This window comes from Convolutriloba macropyga, chromosome 11, assembly GCF_964194025.1.
Source record: "Convolutriloba macropyga chromosome 11, txConMacr16.3, whole genome shotgun sequence".
NCBI classification, from domain to species: domain Eukaryota; kingdom Metazoa; phylum Xenacoelomorpha; order Acoela; family Convolutidae; genus Convolutriloba; species Convolutriloba macropyga.
Genome location: NC_134478.1, coordinates 8,785,333 through 8,801,018, shown reverse-complemented (window position 1 = coordinate 8,801,018; position 15,686 = coordinate 8,785,333). Strand labels below are relative to the sequence as shown.

At 37.7% G+C, this 15,686-nt stretch overlaps 2 protein-coding genes across 7 annotated transcripts in view; both read right to left on the bottom strand.

The window, feature by feature from the left end:
* Positions 1–1,767: 1,767 nt before the first annotated feature.
* Positions 1,768–4,751, bottom strand: LOC142349482 (5'-AMP-activated protein kinase catalytic subunit alpha-2-like). The gene has a single exon (XM_075401071.1). It carries the CDS (start codon positions 4,585–4,587, stop codon positions 2,878–2,880), a length of 1,710 nt encoding a protein of 569 aa, XP_075257186.1. The 5' UTR covers positions 4,588–4,751; the 3' UTR covers positions 1,768–2,877.
* Positions 4,752–4,875: 124 nt separating this feature from the next.
* Positions 4,876–15,686, bottom strand: part of LOC142349487 (serine/arginine-rich splicing factor 7-like) — a 398,530-nt gene continuing 387,719 nt past the window's right edge. For 3 of the 6 annotated variants that reach the window (XM_075401077.1, XM_075401078.1, XM_075401076.1), the window contains exons 3-7: positions 13,108–13,263; positions 9,188–9,226; positions 8,467–8,550; positions 7,671–7,715; positions 4,876–5,885 (exon numbers count right to left, since the gene is read on the bottom strand). In XM_075401077.1, the coding sequence (XP_075257192.1) occupies positions 7,697–7,715; positions 8,467–8,550; positions 9,188–9,226; positions 13,108–13,263 (298 nt within the window). In that variant the 3' untranslated portion in view covers positions 4,876–5,885; positions 7,671–7,696. Of the gene's footprint in view, positions 5,886–7,670; positions 7,716–8,466; positions 8,551–9,187; positions 9,227–9,866; positions 10,248–13,107; positions 13,264–15,686 lie in introns of those variants that run through there. The other 3 variants (XM_075401079.1, XM_075401080.1, XR_012760828.1) reach the window with 3 other exon arrangements.

The following is a 15,686-nucleotide window of genomic DNA, read 5'->3' as shown; positions in this document are numbered from 1 at the left end:
CAGCGGAAGTTGAAGTAGGAATAGCCCCCTACTGAGTCTATAAAGATTGTATTAGTGTTGTTTGGGGCTGTACTGCCGGCAAATTCAATCAAACTGGACTAAGGAACTTATTTCGTGATGTTTTTGATAAAAAAGTCTTAATTTTGAAAAACTTAGCCAAAAATTTTGACTTCGATAAAAAATTTAAAAAAATAGCCTACAATAAAGTTTTTTGTCTTTACAAACAAAAATCAACAACACTTTCTAAAAAATTAACAATTTTTAGCAAAATTAGCAAAGTTTTAGTCCAGAAAAATGTGAAAATCTCACCGGAATTCCCACTATTTGCTCAAAATTTAAGCCTCGATAACTCCCTGTAAAAAACCGAAATTCAAAATATTTTTAATTCCATATTCTACGCCGGACAAGCTTACTAATGATACCAGTCTCAACTGTCTACGATGAATATATCGATCGGCCAAAATTTACTGAACAAAAAACCCATTTGAGTATATAGTTCCTTCCCCCTCAAGAGGGATCAACAAAACCTGCTGGATTCCACCGACCAAAAAAAACTCGTTTTCGAAACTGATCCAGGTTTTTTATCGTGCCATAGAATAAGTCAAACACTGAATAATTTTGAAAACATTGTTGATATGATGCGTTCATCATGATGGGAACACAGATAAATGCTCAACACTAGGCAGGGAATAATAGGCTCACAAGCTTCCAACTTTGCAAAAAAAGATAAAATAACGAGAAATTCACACAATAAATTTTCCACAAACTGCTTCCCAACACCAAAATTGAAATATAACCGACTAAACGTCGAAGAATTGCTCTCGAACGACTAGTGGGAGCTCTAATCAATTGCAGCTTACTTCAGTCAGGGGGGGGGGGGGGGCTAAATGGGACTAAGAAGTTCAATAGTCGGCTTCAAATACCCAAATTAGAGGTTAACATATACCACTATTAAGATTTAAAGTAAAAAATGGCACCAATTTCGGCGCACTTGTCATTTGACTTTTAGTATTATATTTGAGACAAGTGAGCCGACAATTGAGTTCAGCTGCTTGAAATTGTGATTGAGAGCAAATTTTAGATCACGCGAAACGCAAAAATCAAGGGCGTAAAAGTCACTCGAAAAGTCAGAACGGTCAAGCACAAATTTTGCATAAAAAAAGACACACGTTTACAATAATTGCTTCTCTACGAGAGCAATTAAACAAATGGCAAAATAGAATAATACAAAATAATAGACCAAAGATTGCCAGAAATTGTCTAAGAATTCGCAAATTGGCGTAAATTCTTAAATTCACCAAAAAAAACACTTCAGGACCCTATGAAATCACCTCTACCGATTCTAAAAATTTCAAAGTACAACAACACATTGTTAAAACCAAAACAACTTTGAACATTTTTCAAGCCTCAATCTCTCGCAAGCATTGACATAGCCACTCCTTTGTTTTGAGTCACCTCCACATATTTTTACAACAGACAAACGGTTATAATCTTTTTCTCTACAATAAAATTGATCAGAAAGACGCTCGCTCCACTGAGTCGTAAACATAGATCACCGTAACTATCCTTTGATTCGTAATGTCACCTTGATTCGTAAATAACCTTCATGCACGCACAAAAACCAATTGAAATGTGGCAAAAATAGGTGAAAGCTATCGTTTTGTTCAGGTTTCCGAGTGTGACCAGATAATAACAACACTTTGCATTTCAAAAATAGCAAGAGAAGACTGAACAATGGAGCTTCGTTGTCAGAGCTTTATAAAAAAGAAAGTTATAAAAACATCTATTGCCAGCAATCAATCTATTAAGCACAGCTTAGTTGAGGTGAATATATGTGATCATCTCCAGTTGATAGAAATATCTCACTCAGTTTCTGTTGTCACTCCTGGTGCAACTTAAAAAGTTACTGCACCCTTCACATCACACAACACCACAGGCACAGTTATAATCATCTATAATTGACAATTATGTACACCTTTATAACAGTTTACATAAAGCACAACGGATAGTCCCACCTCCAATACAGGGCATAAATCTTCACATTGCTTCGAAAACCTTAGGAGGAAGAGGAGGAACAGGGGAGGGGGTGGGGGACGAGAGTCCATTAACACAAAGTAACAACCCTTTAAAGAAAAGAGGTCGTCAATATGCTGCATAGACTTATAGTCAAGTTTCCTTTTGTGCCCCCCCCCCCGGTTACGTTATACACCCCCCAGTTACAGAGCACTTGCCATTACATAGTAAATCATTATATTAAAATATGGCACGCGCATCTGGGGGAATATGTACACACTAAGCTGGGAGGGGGGGGGGGGGGGGGGCAACGGAAACGATTCGTCAATGTATTCAATCCAAAGATAAAACTACAACAGCAGGCAGGAGGTTTAAGAGTGACACCGTTGCGATCTGTTATTCCTTTCTATCGAAAAAATTAATCTCCAAAACACTATTTGATCCCAATCGATACATGTTTTCGTATTTTTAATTCGTGGAAAATCTGACAAAAAAATAGTTCCACTGGCAAACTGTCTTCAAGACTGCAAAGGTCGCTAATGTCAACAATCAAAATTAAGCACTGGGAATGAAAATAGAAAGGGAGAACAGATACAACGCTACTTTTATCTGACTCTAAAACTACGATCATGATATTGACATTTCAATATTTTGTCTACCAACCTTTGAATTTCCTTTACAGAGGTATTATTGTCCAATATTGATGTCCAACTCAGATAACACGTGCAAAACATCACAATAGATCAATTTTAAAGAAAACTCCAAGGTCGGCTTGATAGCTTCATCTAATGCTAATTAACACAAAGTTATTCAGTTTGTTCAATTTATTGAGTAGTTTATAATGATTAAGTGTATAGTTGTAAGTTACCGAGCCAGAGTTCGGATTAAGTCCGCGCACATCTCAAAGAACTCCATCGTTTGGTGTTCTCTTGTCGTCACTTCATCAGAAGCTCCCAAATTCATCGACTCGTGGGGACTGACGTCATTTGTACTCCCAAAGAACTGATGGTTCGAGTTGAATGACGACGACATGGATCTCGCTTGATCGCTTGGAATCGGAGACCCACAGACGCTGTCCCGACTTCCAGATCTCGTATTGGTATTTGTCAAACTATTCGCTCTCTGTCGCATTGACAACTCTGCCTGCTTAATATTCTTAAAATCAAGTAAGTAGGATTTGTGATCTACTTGGTACAATTGTAGCCCGATTTTCACATAACTTGACGGTTTCTTAGGATTCTGTCGTCTCACACGAACGCAGTAAGGGTTCACAACTTTCCACTCGAACCCCAATTGCTTCATAGCCTTGAAAACTTCTGCCATAATGTCCGCCGGACGACTTTGCGACCGGATTCCGAGATGCCACCGAGACCTTTTGGCAGGAACGTGGGGAACTACAGGCGGTGGTGCATCATACGAGGTTCTAGATAGCTGTTGCGTCAATCTTTCCGGATGTTGTTTAGGGTTCGAAGGCGATGACTTAGCTTTCATACTTGCCGGACTCAATTGAGAATCGGCAGTACTTGCCACGAAGAAGTCGGATTTCATTTGTTCTTTTGCCGAATCAGCGGTTGACCGCTTAAGTTTTAATTTTTCATCTACAATTAAGAAGTAAGCAATTACGAATTGATTGGAGGGATCACCTTGATAAATATCCTCGATCACTTTTTCTAAATCTTTGTTAAACGCTTCTGAAACTTCTTTTGCCGCTTCTTCGTCAATTGCAGTTGTGTCGTGACCATGCTCTGGAAACAAATAAGGAGCCAGATCTTTCTGGAACCAAGGATTCTCTTTAATGTCTTTAATGGACGCTCGCTTCAACGGGTCAACGTTAAGCATCGAAAGCATCAACATTCGCACGTTTTCTGTAATATAGTCAGGAATAAAAAAGTGACCCGCTTTGATTTTCCGGAATAGGTTTGGAACATGGTCGTCATCGAAAGGTAAACTTCCACACAGCAATGCGTACAGGATAATACCCGACGACCAGATATCAACTTCCGGGCCGGCGTACAATTTACCCGAAATGACTTCTGGAGCCGCGTAATTCGGTGACCCGCAAGATGTGCGCAGGAATTCTCCATCCATCATCATATTACTCAGCCCAAAATCAGCTACTTTGACATTATTGTGCGAATCTAGGAGTAAATTCTCCGGTTTTAAATCCCTGTGGACTATCATGTGTTTGTGACAATACTCGACCGCTGAAATGATCTGTTGGAAAAATCTCCTAGCTTCATGTTCCTTCAATTTCCCTTTCTTCACAATGTAGTCGAACAATTCGCCACCCGACACGTATTCCATAATCATGAAAATATCAGTGGGGGTACTGATGACTTGATACAGTTTAATTATATGCGGATGTCTGAACTTTTTCAGGTTCTCAATTTCGCGTTTGATTTTGCTCACAACATCTAAGCTTCGAATTTTCTGTCTGTTCAAAATCTTCACTGCCACTTTGTGACCCGTCAACTTGTGTTCTGCAATCTTCACCTTTCCGAAAGTTCCCGAGCCCAAAGTTGTCCCCAAAACGTAGTGACCTATTTTGATTTTACTTTTCTCCATTTTCTCCATAATGGATTCTGAAAGTTTTCCAAATAATTTCAGAGTTTGCTAACGAATGAATTTTGCGCTGGATAAATAAGCGACTTGACCTAACTAATAAACCAAATCTTTTGACGTAAATTTTGAGCAGATAAACCAAACAAGGATTACAGTAACCAAAATCTAACTCGTACTTACTAAAACTTCAGTTCCGATAAATAAGCACTAGAATCAGAGCTCTCGCTGAGTCAATAACGTGTAGGTAATCAACGGTGAATTTATTTGAAACGCATTTTATGAACTAACAAGTAGAAAAGCTTTTAGAAACTGAACTTAAAATTGACTTGAAACAGCATTCGTACAAATAACAATTACAGGCAGGAAACGTTTTCAAACAAACGTCTAAAACACGTAAGAGAACAGAAAAAAGAGAAAACGACGTTCAGTTTTTCAGGAAATTAAATCGAAGCAGAAAAAACATCAAAGGTTTTAGTAGCGGCAAAAAAACGGGATCTTGCTTAAACTAAGCGTACTAAATTGTCACCTTTTAACCCAGTAGTTTAAAGATAAACACCTCATGACTTGCTTCCATTATTTGGTTATAAGATCCCTAAACAAAAAATTTACCGTTTTAGTAAGAATATGAGTACTTTAAAACTTGCTATAGTATTATCGTGTTCCTATTTCTATATGCTATAGTATTATAGCAATTTCAACTATTCTTAACATTGTATCCGCTATTGGAGTACTCATAACCCTTATAACCTTCAAATTTAAGCAAGATCCATTATGACTTCCAGTTCAATATTAGCTTCAAGATGTTTCAAATATAAAACCAAAAAGTACAATCACCGATAGCATTCAGAAGGTTTTTACTTGTAAGCACATAATCTTATCGCACATTAGAAAAAGGTCAAACCAAGTTAGGAACTAAAAGGAAATGTGGTGGATTATTACAAACAGCTAACAAGCACTTCGATTCAGTTGGACAAAATATAAAACTAACAAGGTCTTGTATCTAGTAGCACTTATGGCTGACAAGTTCGCATAGTTAAGAATAGTTGAACAATCGGTCATAGCATGAGATTACTTATACTTTAATAAAACTGCAATGTACTTCAGAGTTTGTTGGTTAAGTTAATCTGATCAAATCAGTTCAAATAGATTCTTCGCATTCCACGACACTGCATTTCGAGGTGTTCCATTGTTCTGTTGACTGTTTGCTAGTGGGTGTGTGTAGTAGTTTTATGCATTTATCTTCAACATCTATTTTGAGACCCCAGTTAGCTAGCATGATGATATATTGACTTTCTGATTCAAATCAATTGCTGAAACACAAAATAAGTCATGAAAAATTGAATTTTAAGTTCTATCAACCACATTCAATTTTTATTATCTCAACCGCCAAATACGATAATTCAAATACGATCGGATCGAGCCACCAACAAAATTAAAATTTTATTAATCATGCCAAAAGATGAAAATTTTAAAATTTTGCAGAAAATTCAGTTTCAAAATCTAAGCTAACATTACAAACGGTTGTCAAACATAGAAAAAATCATGAGAAAATAATGCACTTTAAAATGATTGATTAAAGTCATTTCTGAAAATAGTTGAGTAAACACAGCCAGCAGTCTACCGGACAAAAGCCACGATGTAGTTTGCGCAGAGGTCATAGCAAAAAAATACGGAAGCTGAAGAAAGGAAAGAAGAGAATGCAGTTTCTTAAAGTAACTTGACTACCCCCCCCCCAACCTACATTTGAACGTCCAACTCGACCATCAACAGATCCCTGCCAGAGCATCATAACATAAATACACCTTTTCAATGCTTTTTGGATTGCTGTTTCTTAGTCAAAAACTTTTGCAAAGCTATGTCTGACCAAAAAGAAAATACGCAAATAAAAAACATTCATGCAAATGACCTCAAAAATTGCGCGATTAAACACCAGAGCAAACTAAGAGGAGCTGAAAACTTTAAAATAGCTGCGAACTAGCCAGTCTCAGGGACGGGGGGTCTAAGCCCCCAAAAGCCCGTCACACTATAAATTTCTGCATCGTGTCTCCTTAAACAGACGCAAAAGAGGGGTGAGTTTTAAAAACACGAAACAGCTTTAAATGGTGTTATTAGAGCTTATCATAGACCACTTAAGGAATAAAAGGGGTAATCAGCCAGCAAAACTCAAAGAAGTCAAGGGCCAAGAAGCTAAGTCGGTCACCAAAAGTTGGCAAAATAAGCACGTTAAAATCATTGCCACAATTAGCGGTGAGAACAACTAATAAGAATCTTTACGATTTCCTTAAGTTATGTGAGTTTTTTCCTTGTGGGGTTTTGCGACCACGAAAAACGTACGAACCTACAAAAACCAGCCCTTAACACGGTGGTTGTATCTGTTCTCAGCAGATTCACTGACTTGTATAATTAACAACTGTCAAGGCTCTAAGAACATAAGCGACTAACGTAGAGCGAATTGCTCTCTAAAAATACAGAATCAGTAGTACCTCAATTAACCGTACACTCAATCGTATATAAGCGACTAAGATCTTCCGCAGCCAAATGTATCACAAATTTCAGGGTTCATTTAAAAACAAGGACAATTTAACACCCAGAAGCCCACTATTTCAGTTGCCTTGTAACTTTCCTTTCGTAATTTCAGCACAGGGGTTTCGCTAGAGTGCAGGCATGGGACTTTCCACAAGAATTTGCATTTGCCAGCTTTCATTTACAAAAACCAGACTGATTATATTGGATCTTATTATCTGTGGTATAGAACATTTTACATTTGAATCTGTTCCGTTTTCGCCCCCAAGTCTTGAGGGACTAGAGCCTATGGCCCCCGTTATCGTAATTATACTTCAAATCGAGGGTGGATGGCTACAAGAAATACGATCCATCAATGCTGCAAATAATATGCGCCCAATAAGCTGAGGGGAGCAAACCAAAAACAGCCAATTCTTATAAGGCAACATTATGCTAATTTTTTTTGGCTGTTAAGCTTCGGCACTAGGAGTTACAAAGCCCAACTTTTGCAGTCCACAATCGTTCGCCATTCAATTGACAAAGCTGGTACAGGTAAAATTAAAATACGGCCATGCCCATTCTGCAATACTTACTTCTTACCCGCGAACTATGGTGAACATTATTGTTCGTCATTGCCGCTTAAACAACAGGTGCGTGCATAATTCCATATCACGAAATCGGCTATAAAAATTAGCAGAAAGGAAAAAGATTCGTTCAGTTGACAATTTGCATTAGTTAAGAGTAGGCCTGAGTAGACCGGTATATTATCATTTGCTTTACATAAATTAACACGTTGCACTTATCATTTTGAGCGCTAACGATACAGTCCCATAATAAATTTGGATTTATAATGGGTGCATGGGTGTCTGTCTGCATGAGTGTTTTGTGTGCCTCTCGGCCAACTTTTTCAGAAACCACTCACCTCTTGTTTATGCATAAAAAATTCAATTATAAGACCACACTTCGCCGAGCAAATTACTTGATTAAATTTGACAATTTATTATGCCACCACCTGAGCGTTAACTTAACTTTTGTTTAGCAAACACTTTTCCGGTCCAATATCCCTTTTTTGTAATATATGTTTGAGAGCAATTATAAGCAATCTCATTATAGCTGCTCAATATGAGAAAAATTCACTAAAGCGGATTGATGCCAAAAAATTGTACCAATTTGATAACTAATGTGTGAATGTTTTCCGTTACTGCTGCCCCCCCACCCCCCTAGTAGATGCAGATCATCTGCAACCTCCGCTCACTTCCATATTCACACAAATCACTTGCATGTAGCGACAGGCATATTGTATTCGGGGTGCAAACCCTCCACGGGGTGCGTTAATAACAGAAAATGTCCTTGACTATTTATAAGTGAATTAGTTATAGCTCCTCTCACCTCTTTGACCTGGATCGAGACTTGGACTGGTCCTTCCTCTTCCTTCTTCCGAATCGGTCACGTGATGAGTTTGATCTGTGTGACCTGGAACAACAAATCATTCCTAGAATTACTCGTGTCTCATTGACACCAATACAAGTAACTTAAAGGTATGAATTGGCGGTGAACAAAAATATCAACAAAAATCTATAATGTTGGGATTATTGCAAACATGTCGGTCTAATAAAATACTGCTAACCCAAAAAAATGGGAGAGGGATTGAAAAAGTTATTTTTTTTTAGCAAAATGTGTATTTTATAAGCCATATAATTAAGGGGGACAAATATGAGATTAAAACGGATTCGTTTTTCAGTCTACCCTGCAATCAATCAATTCACCATTAGCATATAGCAATTTTTCAAAGTTCGTCAAAATAGAGTAGAGTATTTTGCAGTAGATATTAGCTTTTCAAATTAGGATAGAATGATCTGGGTTACCTGTCAATTTACCCAATTTCATTACGCACAATATAATAATCCCATGTTAGGCTGTGATAGATTCATTCCCACGGGCCATTTTATTATACAGTCGACTAAATAGTCGTTCCGAAAGTGGCAGTTTGGGTATAATGTCATTGCGTATAATGACATTCGGTAAATTGTCCTGACACCAATTATCTGACTATAGAAATATCTAATTTAAAACTCGTTCAAAAGATGATGGATGTCAATGTCAAACTCACCTGGATCGGTTCCTTCTAGGCGAAGAGGAGCTTCTCGACCTGAAATCAGATTCAGAATTAATCTCACTTTCAACACTTTTCAACTCTGTCGGATTCGCCAATACACAAAACAGAATTACTGCTTTAACGTGAAACACAACACAAACTGCGCGTATATAAAATCATCTCTCATTATCTGACTCTGTAAAATCACCCACACACCTCCAACAAAAATAGCTCATATACCAGTAGCAGTAGACGATAACTTCGGGAGTAACTCGAATATTTAATATAGTAATTATAATCACGGAAAATGACAGATAAAGCGAAAGTAGAAAGACGGATAGAGAGAAAGAGAATGTTGGTTCGACAATCAAAACGTCAACAACCCGGTGAGTACTAAAGCTTGATGTGACCCAAAGTAATCCATATAATTCTCACAGAACGAACTCAATAATCTCGATTCACAATTTCATTTGAATTTCGACAATCAGAGGTGATGGTTCGTCTATTAAAACCATAATAAAAGTAAGGTTTCGCTTCCCTGACAACCTTAAAAGAGCGACGATCAATTACTTGCGACTATTTTAACACATTTTACACTACAGTGACTTTGTTTAAAATGACACACACCAATTTCGATATGGAACTTAGTAGTAGAAATAGTAACTCTATGCTTTGCATGTGGTCAATAGTTCACCGTTTCTACTGTCGAGGTGTAGCGAGGTCTTTATGTTGGAACCTGGCGACTGTTGAACTGTGTAGATCTGTGTTTGGAGCTAAGTAGCACTAGAAGTAGTGTAGTAGGTTGAGGTAGTAGAGTTAAGGGGAACCCAGGCAAGGTTCACCAGCCGAGGTACCCGAGCCTTTGGGTTCTGCCTAACGTGTCGAGAGACTTTTTTGTGGTGTTCCGCGTGCTTGGCGGACAAGTGGAGTAAGAGTAGGGCGTCGCCAGGCGTGAAGCGACGACGACTGGGCGAAGAGGTGTGCATGTGTTTGAGGAGAATTTCGAAGAGTAGGAGGGTGGGAAGGAAGGTGATGATGAAGTGAAGGGAGTAGAAGGAAGTAGACTTAAGAAGACCTAGAAGTAAAGTAACACTCCCATTCTTGCTAATTCCCATCTCTTCTACACCCACGCCAATTTCATAAATCAACTATCACCAATTAAAACTTTTCTTTTAAAACAAAATACTATTATTTTGGAAAGATCGATATCGCCATTGTTCATGAGTGATTCGCAATTATTTGATCTTCAATGTAAAAACATACCCGGCAGATTGCCGGAAAATAGCCGCCGTTGATTCCCATAACAATATTGGGATTGAAAGAAAAGAAAATATCAACAAAAATTGATATTTGTATAAAAACATTTTTAAGTGCGATTTATTTTGATGACATTTCGTAACTGAACATACTCCTGTCTCTCAGTGAGAGGCTACAGGGTCTAGTATCAATACCAATAAGCATTATAGATCGTAACTAAAACTTATGAGAACAAAGTTCAAGTACCGGGCATCTAAAAATGGGCTTTATGTGTTTATCCCGTTTCTATTTCTGACTTTGAATTTTTTATACTGACTCTCTTCATTTTGAATTGCTTTGCTGCGCAGCTACTGTTTAAAAGGACTTTGAGCAGAATGACAGAAGAGTGAAACTAGCCTAGAAAAGTCAAAAAGATTTGACGCAAAATGTCGAAAAAGCGGCAAAATGGGTAAAGCGAAAAAAAAATTCGACGAAGTAAAAAATCATAGCAGGACAAGTCAACTCAAAGAAATTTCACCAACTAAACAAAAAACTAGACCTGGAATGAACTATGAATGGATTGGAAAAAACCAGTTAGAAAAAATCCGATCCAAAAAATCGAAAAAAAACCAGTAAAAATCAAAGTGAAATTGCCGCATGTGAACAAAAAAACCACTAGCGAGAAAGCGAATTTTTGTTCAAACACCATTTTCTCACTCTACTTTAAAATTAGAGTGAAAAATTTCACACCGCAAAACCACTCGCTTTTTCGCTCCACTTCCTGTTTCGGCGTGACCAAAATCACCACTCCAATTTGACTTCAAAAATCATGAAAATGTGTGAACAGATCTTAAAAAGACAGCGCCCCAATACAATTCAAATTCTTTGAATTGTAAAAAATTAGGAGCGCTATAATAGCCGGCTGAGATGATGAGGGCGGCTATTAATAATCATATTTAGAGTTCCGGCGATGTATGCTCGCTTGTCAATATCCGACCCTTTTAATATAGAAACCCATTTAAAAATAATCGGTGCAATCTTCGATCCCAAAAAATTGAATCAAATCGGAGTTTTGGCCAATTAAAAAAACGGGTGTTATGGCTTATAAAATAAACATAAGTGAGACAAAGTATAAAATACCTGTTTTTTTAAATTCAGGAGAAACCAACAATTTCCATAAACTGGGTGTCCAGACAAAAGAATTATAAGCTGGAGAACTTAACGATTTTGAAGATATAGTAATGATCCTTTTGTTAACGGATTTAGTTCAACAAGTAAAAAATATTGAAAGCAGTAAGCAAGAATACTCAAACTATAATTTTGCTCATCAACATCGAAGTAGTCACAATCTTTCACAAAATCATGAAAACCCATCAAACCCGTCAATTGATAACGCCTAAATTTTGATAAATTAAATTTTTCCTCCCATTATCCAATAACTTAATTATTTGGACATGATCAAGTTCTTACTACACGAGTCAATATGATGTTTAATAGCTAAAAAACTCTTCTGCATGCTTCGAAAATGATCCGACTAACCTATTATTTGAACGAAAGGTTCAGAAACATTTTGCACCATAAAAGTTGAGCCAATCTCAAATTGTCCTGTTGCGAAAATCCCTAAACCGCCGTTCTTAAACTCTACAATAAATTTTTTCCACCAAAAGATATGTTCAAGTCGGTAGATCACACACCTACTGCACTGAAAGATTAGCAAAGTAATTTTGATTTCTAATTAATACAAGAACAGCTGGCAGATTGCCATAGAACGGCCGCGATAGCTTCGTAGATTGGCAGTCTCAATAAGATGATAAAACGCACCAAAAAGAAAAATTTCTCTTCTTTTTTAAGTTGCTTAGATGTTATATTCTCATTGAGAATCTGTATAAATGATTGCTCCTTCTATTAGCTGCACTCAAATAACCTTCAATTAGAGTGATACACCCTTTGTTGACCTTATCTCCTTGAACTGAAACAAATTAATTTTAATAGAGGAAAGTCATTTTTGAGAGTGAGGTAAATCATGGTCACGTCGTGTGACCAAAAACTTACCCACGTGAATTTAAAAAATTCGCCTCTACAAAGAGTGAAAAATGATGTCACGAACGCAATTTAGTGCAAATTGCATGAACCAACAAAGAACAGCATTTCACTGACTGTGAAATCATATGGTCGTACCAAAACACTGGCGACGCAATCAAAAGCATAGCAAGACGATTCCTGACTTACAACAAGAATTTTAATTGACCAGACAAAAAATAAACGTTTTGAAATTAGAGTGAAAAAATTATATGCTGCAAAACCACTCGCTTTTTCGCACTACTTCGCGTTTCGGGGAAACAACATCATCACTTCAATTTGACTTAGAAATGGTAAAAATGTGTGAACATATCGTTAAAAAAGACAGCGCTGCAATACCATTCAAATTCTATTAAATTAAACTCCATTAAATCAAACTCGGACGAGAATTCAATTTTTCTGAAATTCACCAATTTTTATCACAATCCAATTCTAATCTAATCAATAGTTCTTCGAAGTGCTTAAAACTACGTAAAGTAAAGCGAGCCTCTTCCATTTCACAACCTCTGCCAACTGAAATCTCTACCGGAAAAAAGTTCTTTCGGAAAAAATAACAGTGAAGACATTAACAGCTCAATTAAACTTCAATTAATATCAATCTTTTTAGCACGACTTCCAACCTTCTGCCCCTTCGACCTCCTCTGTCTCGGCTTCTGGACCGACTGCGACTGCGATCACGTCTGCTGCCTCGACCACCACCACCACCTCCGAATCTGTCCTCGCCTCTTCTGCGCCCATGGGACATCTCCACACGTACTCGGCAACCACACACAGTTCTGAAACATAATTAATTAGCAGTTAATCATTATAGTGCCACACGATTCTAAAGTTATGAGGAAGGTCTCAATGTAGCTTCCTTACACAGGTCACTCAATGTCCCAAGGAGATCACCCAATCAGTGGGCACACTTGCTTCTTCAATATCATACCACAATGCGTGCCTCACCAATCAGCGGGTAGTACAGCCAAATACCATGTAAGCCATCAGATGATGAAATGAAAACGAAGAAATGCGATTGAAAAATGATAAAGAAAAGAACAAAAGCATATTTGAAATGATTGTGATGTCAAGGGTCGTAGCAAGACGACGAAAAGAAAAAAAGATAGCAGGACAAGTCCTGACCTACAATTCAAAGAAATTTCATTGACCAAAAATCTAGACCTAAAAGGGACTATGACTTGATTGGGAAAACCACTCAGAAAAAAAATATATCAAAATTAAAAAATAAAACAAAAATCAAAGCGAAAATGCCGCATGTAAACAAAAAACCACTAGCGAGAAAGCGAATTTTCTCTCACTCTACTTGCACGAATTTCCTCTTCCTCTCACAAAAATTTCACGCCGCAAAACCAAGCGCTTTTTCGCTCCACCTCCTGTTTCGAAAACAAAGCGAACAACTCTAGGAAACTAAGAAAAACTTAAAAATTTATTGTTACCAAAGAACCTGTATCTAATTTGTAATAGAAGCTTCTCGCAATCATTAAGCTTACATTTAGTAACAAGTAAAAGCAACACAATACAATAATGGGCCAAAAATCGCTAAGATAGCTTTAGAACCGGGCAATTTGTCGATAACCCTCCAATTTAGCTTAAAACTCCCTTTAACTACCAAAAACCTTCGAAACGCTATCAAAACATTCTCAACAATATAGCTTCAGTATATGATACCCTTTTAGACAACAGAGATTTCAAAAGAGACAAAAAAACAGCTTGAAAAGGCCAAATGTGAACAAAAAATTGCTCGCATAGCAAAAAAATTTTCACACCTGAACTTCTCGCTCTGTTTCAAAAAAAGACATGAACAAAAGAACCACTCACTCTCTCTCTCTCTCTCTCTCTCTCTCTCTCTCTCTCTCTCTTAACAGTGGGGGCATCGGTGAGAGGGCGTCTTTGGCTGCACGGGGCCCATATGGCCTGAACGATGTGCAGGGGTGGGGATTGGGGTGGGTGAAGTGAGGGGGGCTGTTGGGGGGGCGGCAACCTCTAATAACCGCCCTTCACACCATTGGTATAACTCTATTAAACAGTTTCTGTGAAACGCATACTTGGAGACTAGTTAGCTCAAAGGCTCCAACAGAACTTAATGCCCGCTGGGCGCTGCCTGTTTATCCCGTTTTTGAGGACCAAAATGCTAATGGGTAAGACGAAAAACCAGTCTTCAAAAATCAAAATAAACGCAATATTAGTGAAACAATAAAAACAGTTTAAACAGTTTTCTAAAATGGAAGCCGAACAATTAAGTCTCCATTAAAGTTTCAAAATTAAACATTAGCGACTAACCGTCGGAATAATTGCTCTCGAACAAATGGGAGCTCTAATGAATTGCAGCCTGCTTCAGTCAAGGGATAGTAAGCGGGAGACTAAATGTGACTAAGAAGTTCAATAGCGGGCTTCAAATAACCACAGAGGTTAATATATACCACTATTAAGATTTAAAGTCAAAAATAGCACCAGTTTTGGCGCACTTTTCATTTGACTTTTAGTATTAAATTGCCGCCAATTGAGTTCAGCTGCTTGTGATTGAGAGAGAACTTAAGATCACGCAAAACGCAGAAAATCAAGGGCCTAAAAGTCACTCGAAAAGTCAAAATTGTCAAGCGAAAATTTTGCATAAAAAAGACACGCACGTTTACAAACATAGCCGGCAGATTGCCGGAAAATAGCCGCTTGTGGCGCTGCATGAATTGAAACAGCTATAAAAATAAAAAAGACAGATCGACCACCAGTCCTTTAATAGACCGCAAGACTTTTTGGGTTAGCTTCGGACGGTCATTTTTATGAGACACATAAGCTCTATAAGGAGAAAGCCGTAATAGGGCTATTCAAAATTAGGATCTTTTTCGTTTGTGCCCCCTCAGCTTAGTGGGCGAATATTATTTGCAGCCCCCAGATGCACGTGCAAAATTTGGGGGGGGCACAAACGGAAAAGATACCAAAATTAATATTCGAAATCAAAAACTCAAGACTCTAATATTCAAGAATTAGGGCATATGTTTGGCACTATTTAGATGCACACTATTGACCTTTAATAAGTAAATGTTCATAAAATTTAAAGTTTCATAAGTGAGCTCAGAAGTCATTTCTTTGAGTGAGGTAAGTCATTGAAAAAGTCAAATCCAAGAAGTCACGGTAAGACGAAACAAAATTTTGTTAGACAAGTAAAAAAAATAGGAGCGCTATAAAAGCCGCCTAGAATTGA

Bases quoted from the DNA above. Each gene is read 5' to 3' on its own strand.
- LOC142349482 (XM_075401071.1), bottom strand. From the start codon at position 4,587: ATGGAGAAAATGGAGAAAAGTAAAATCAAAATAGGTCACTACGTTTTG.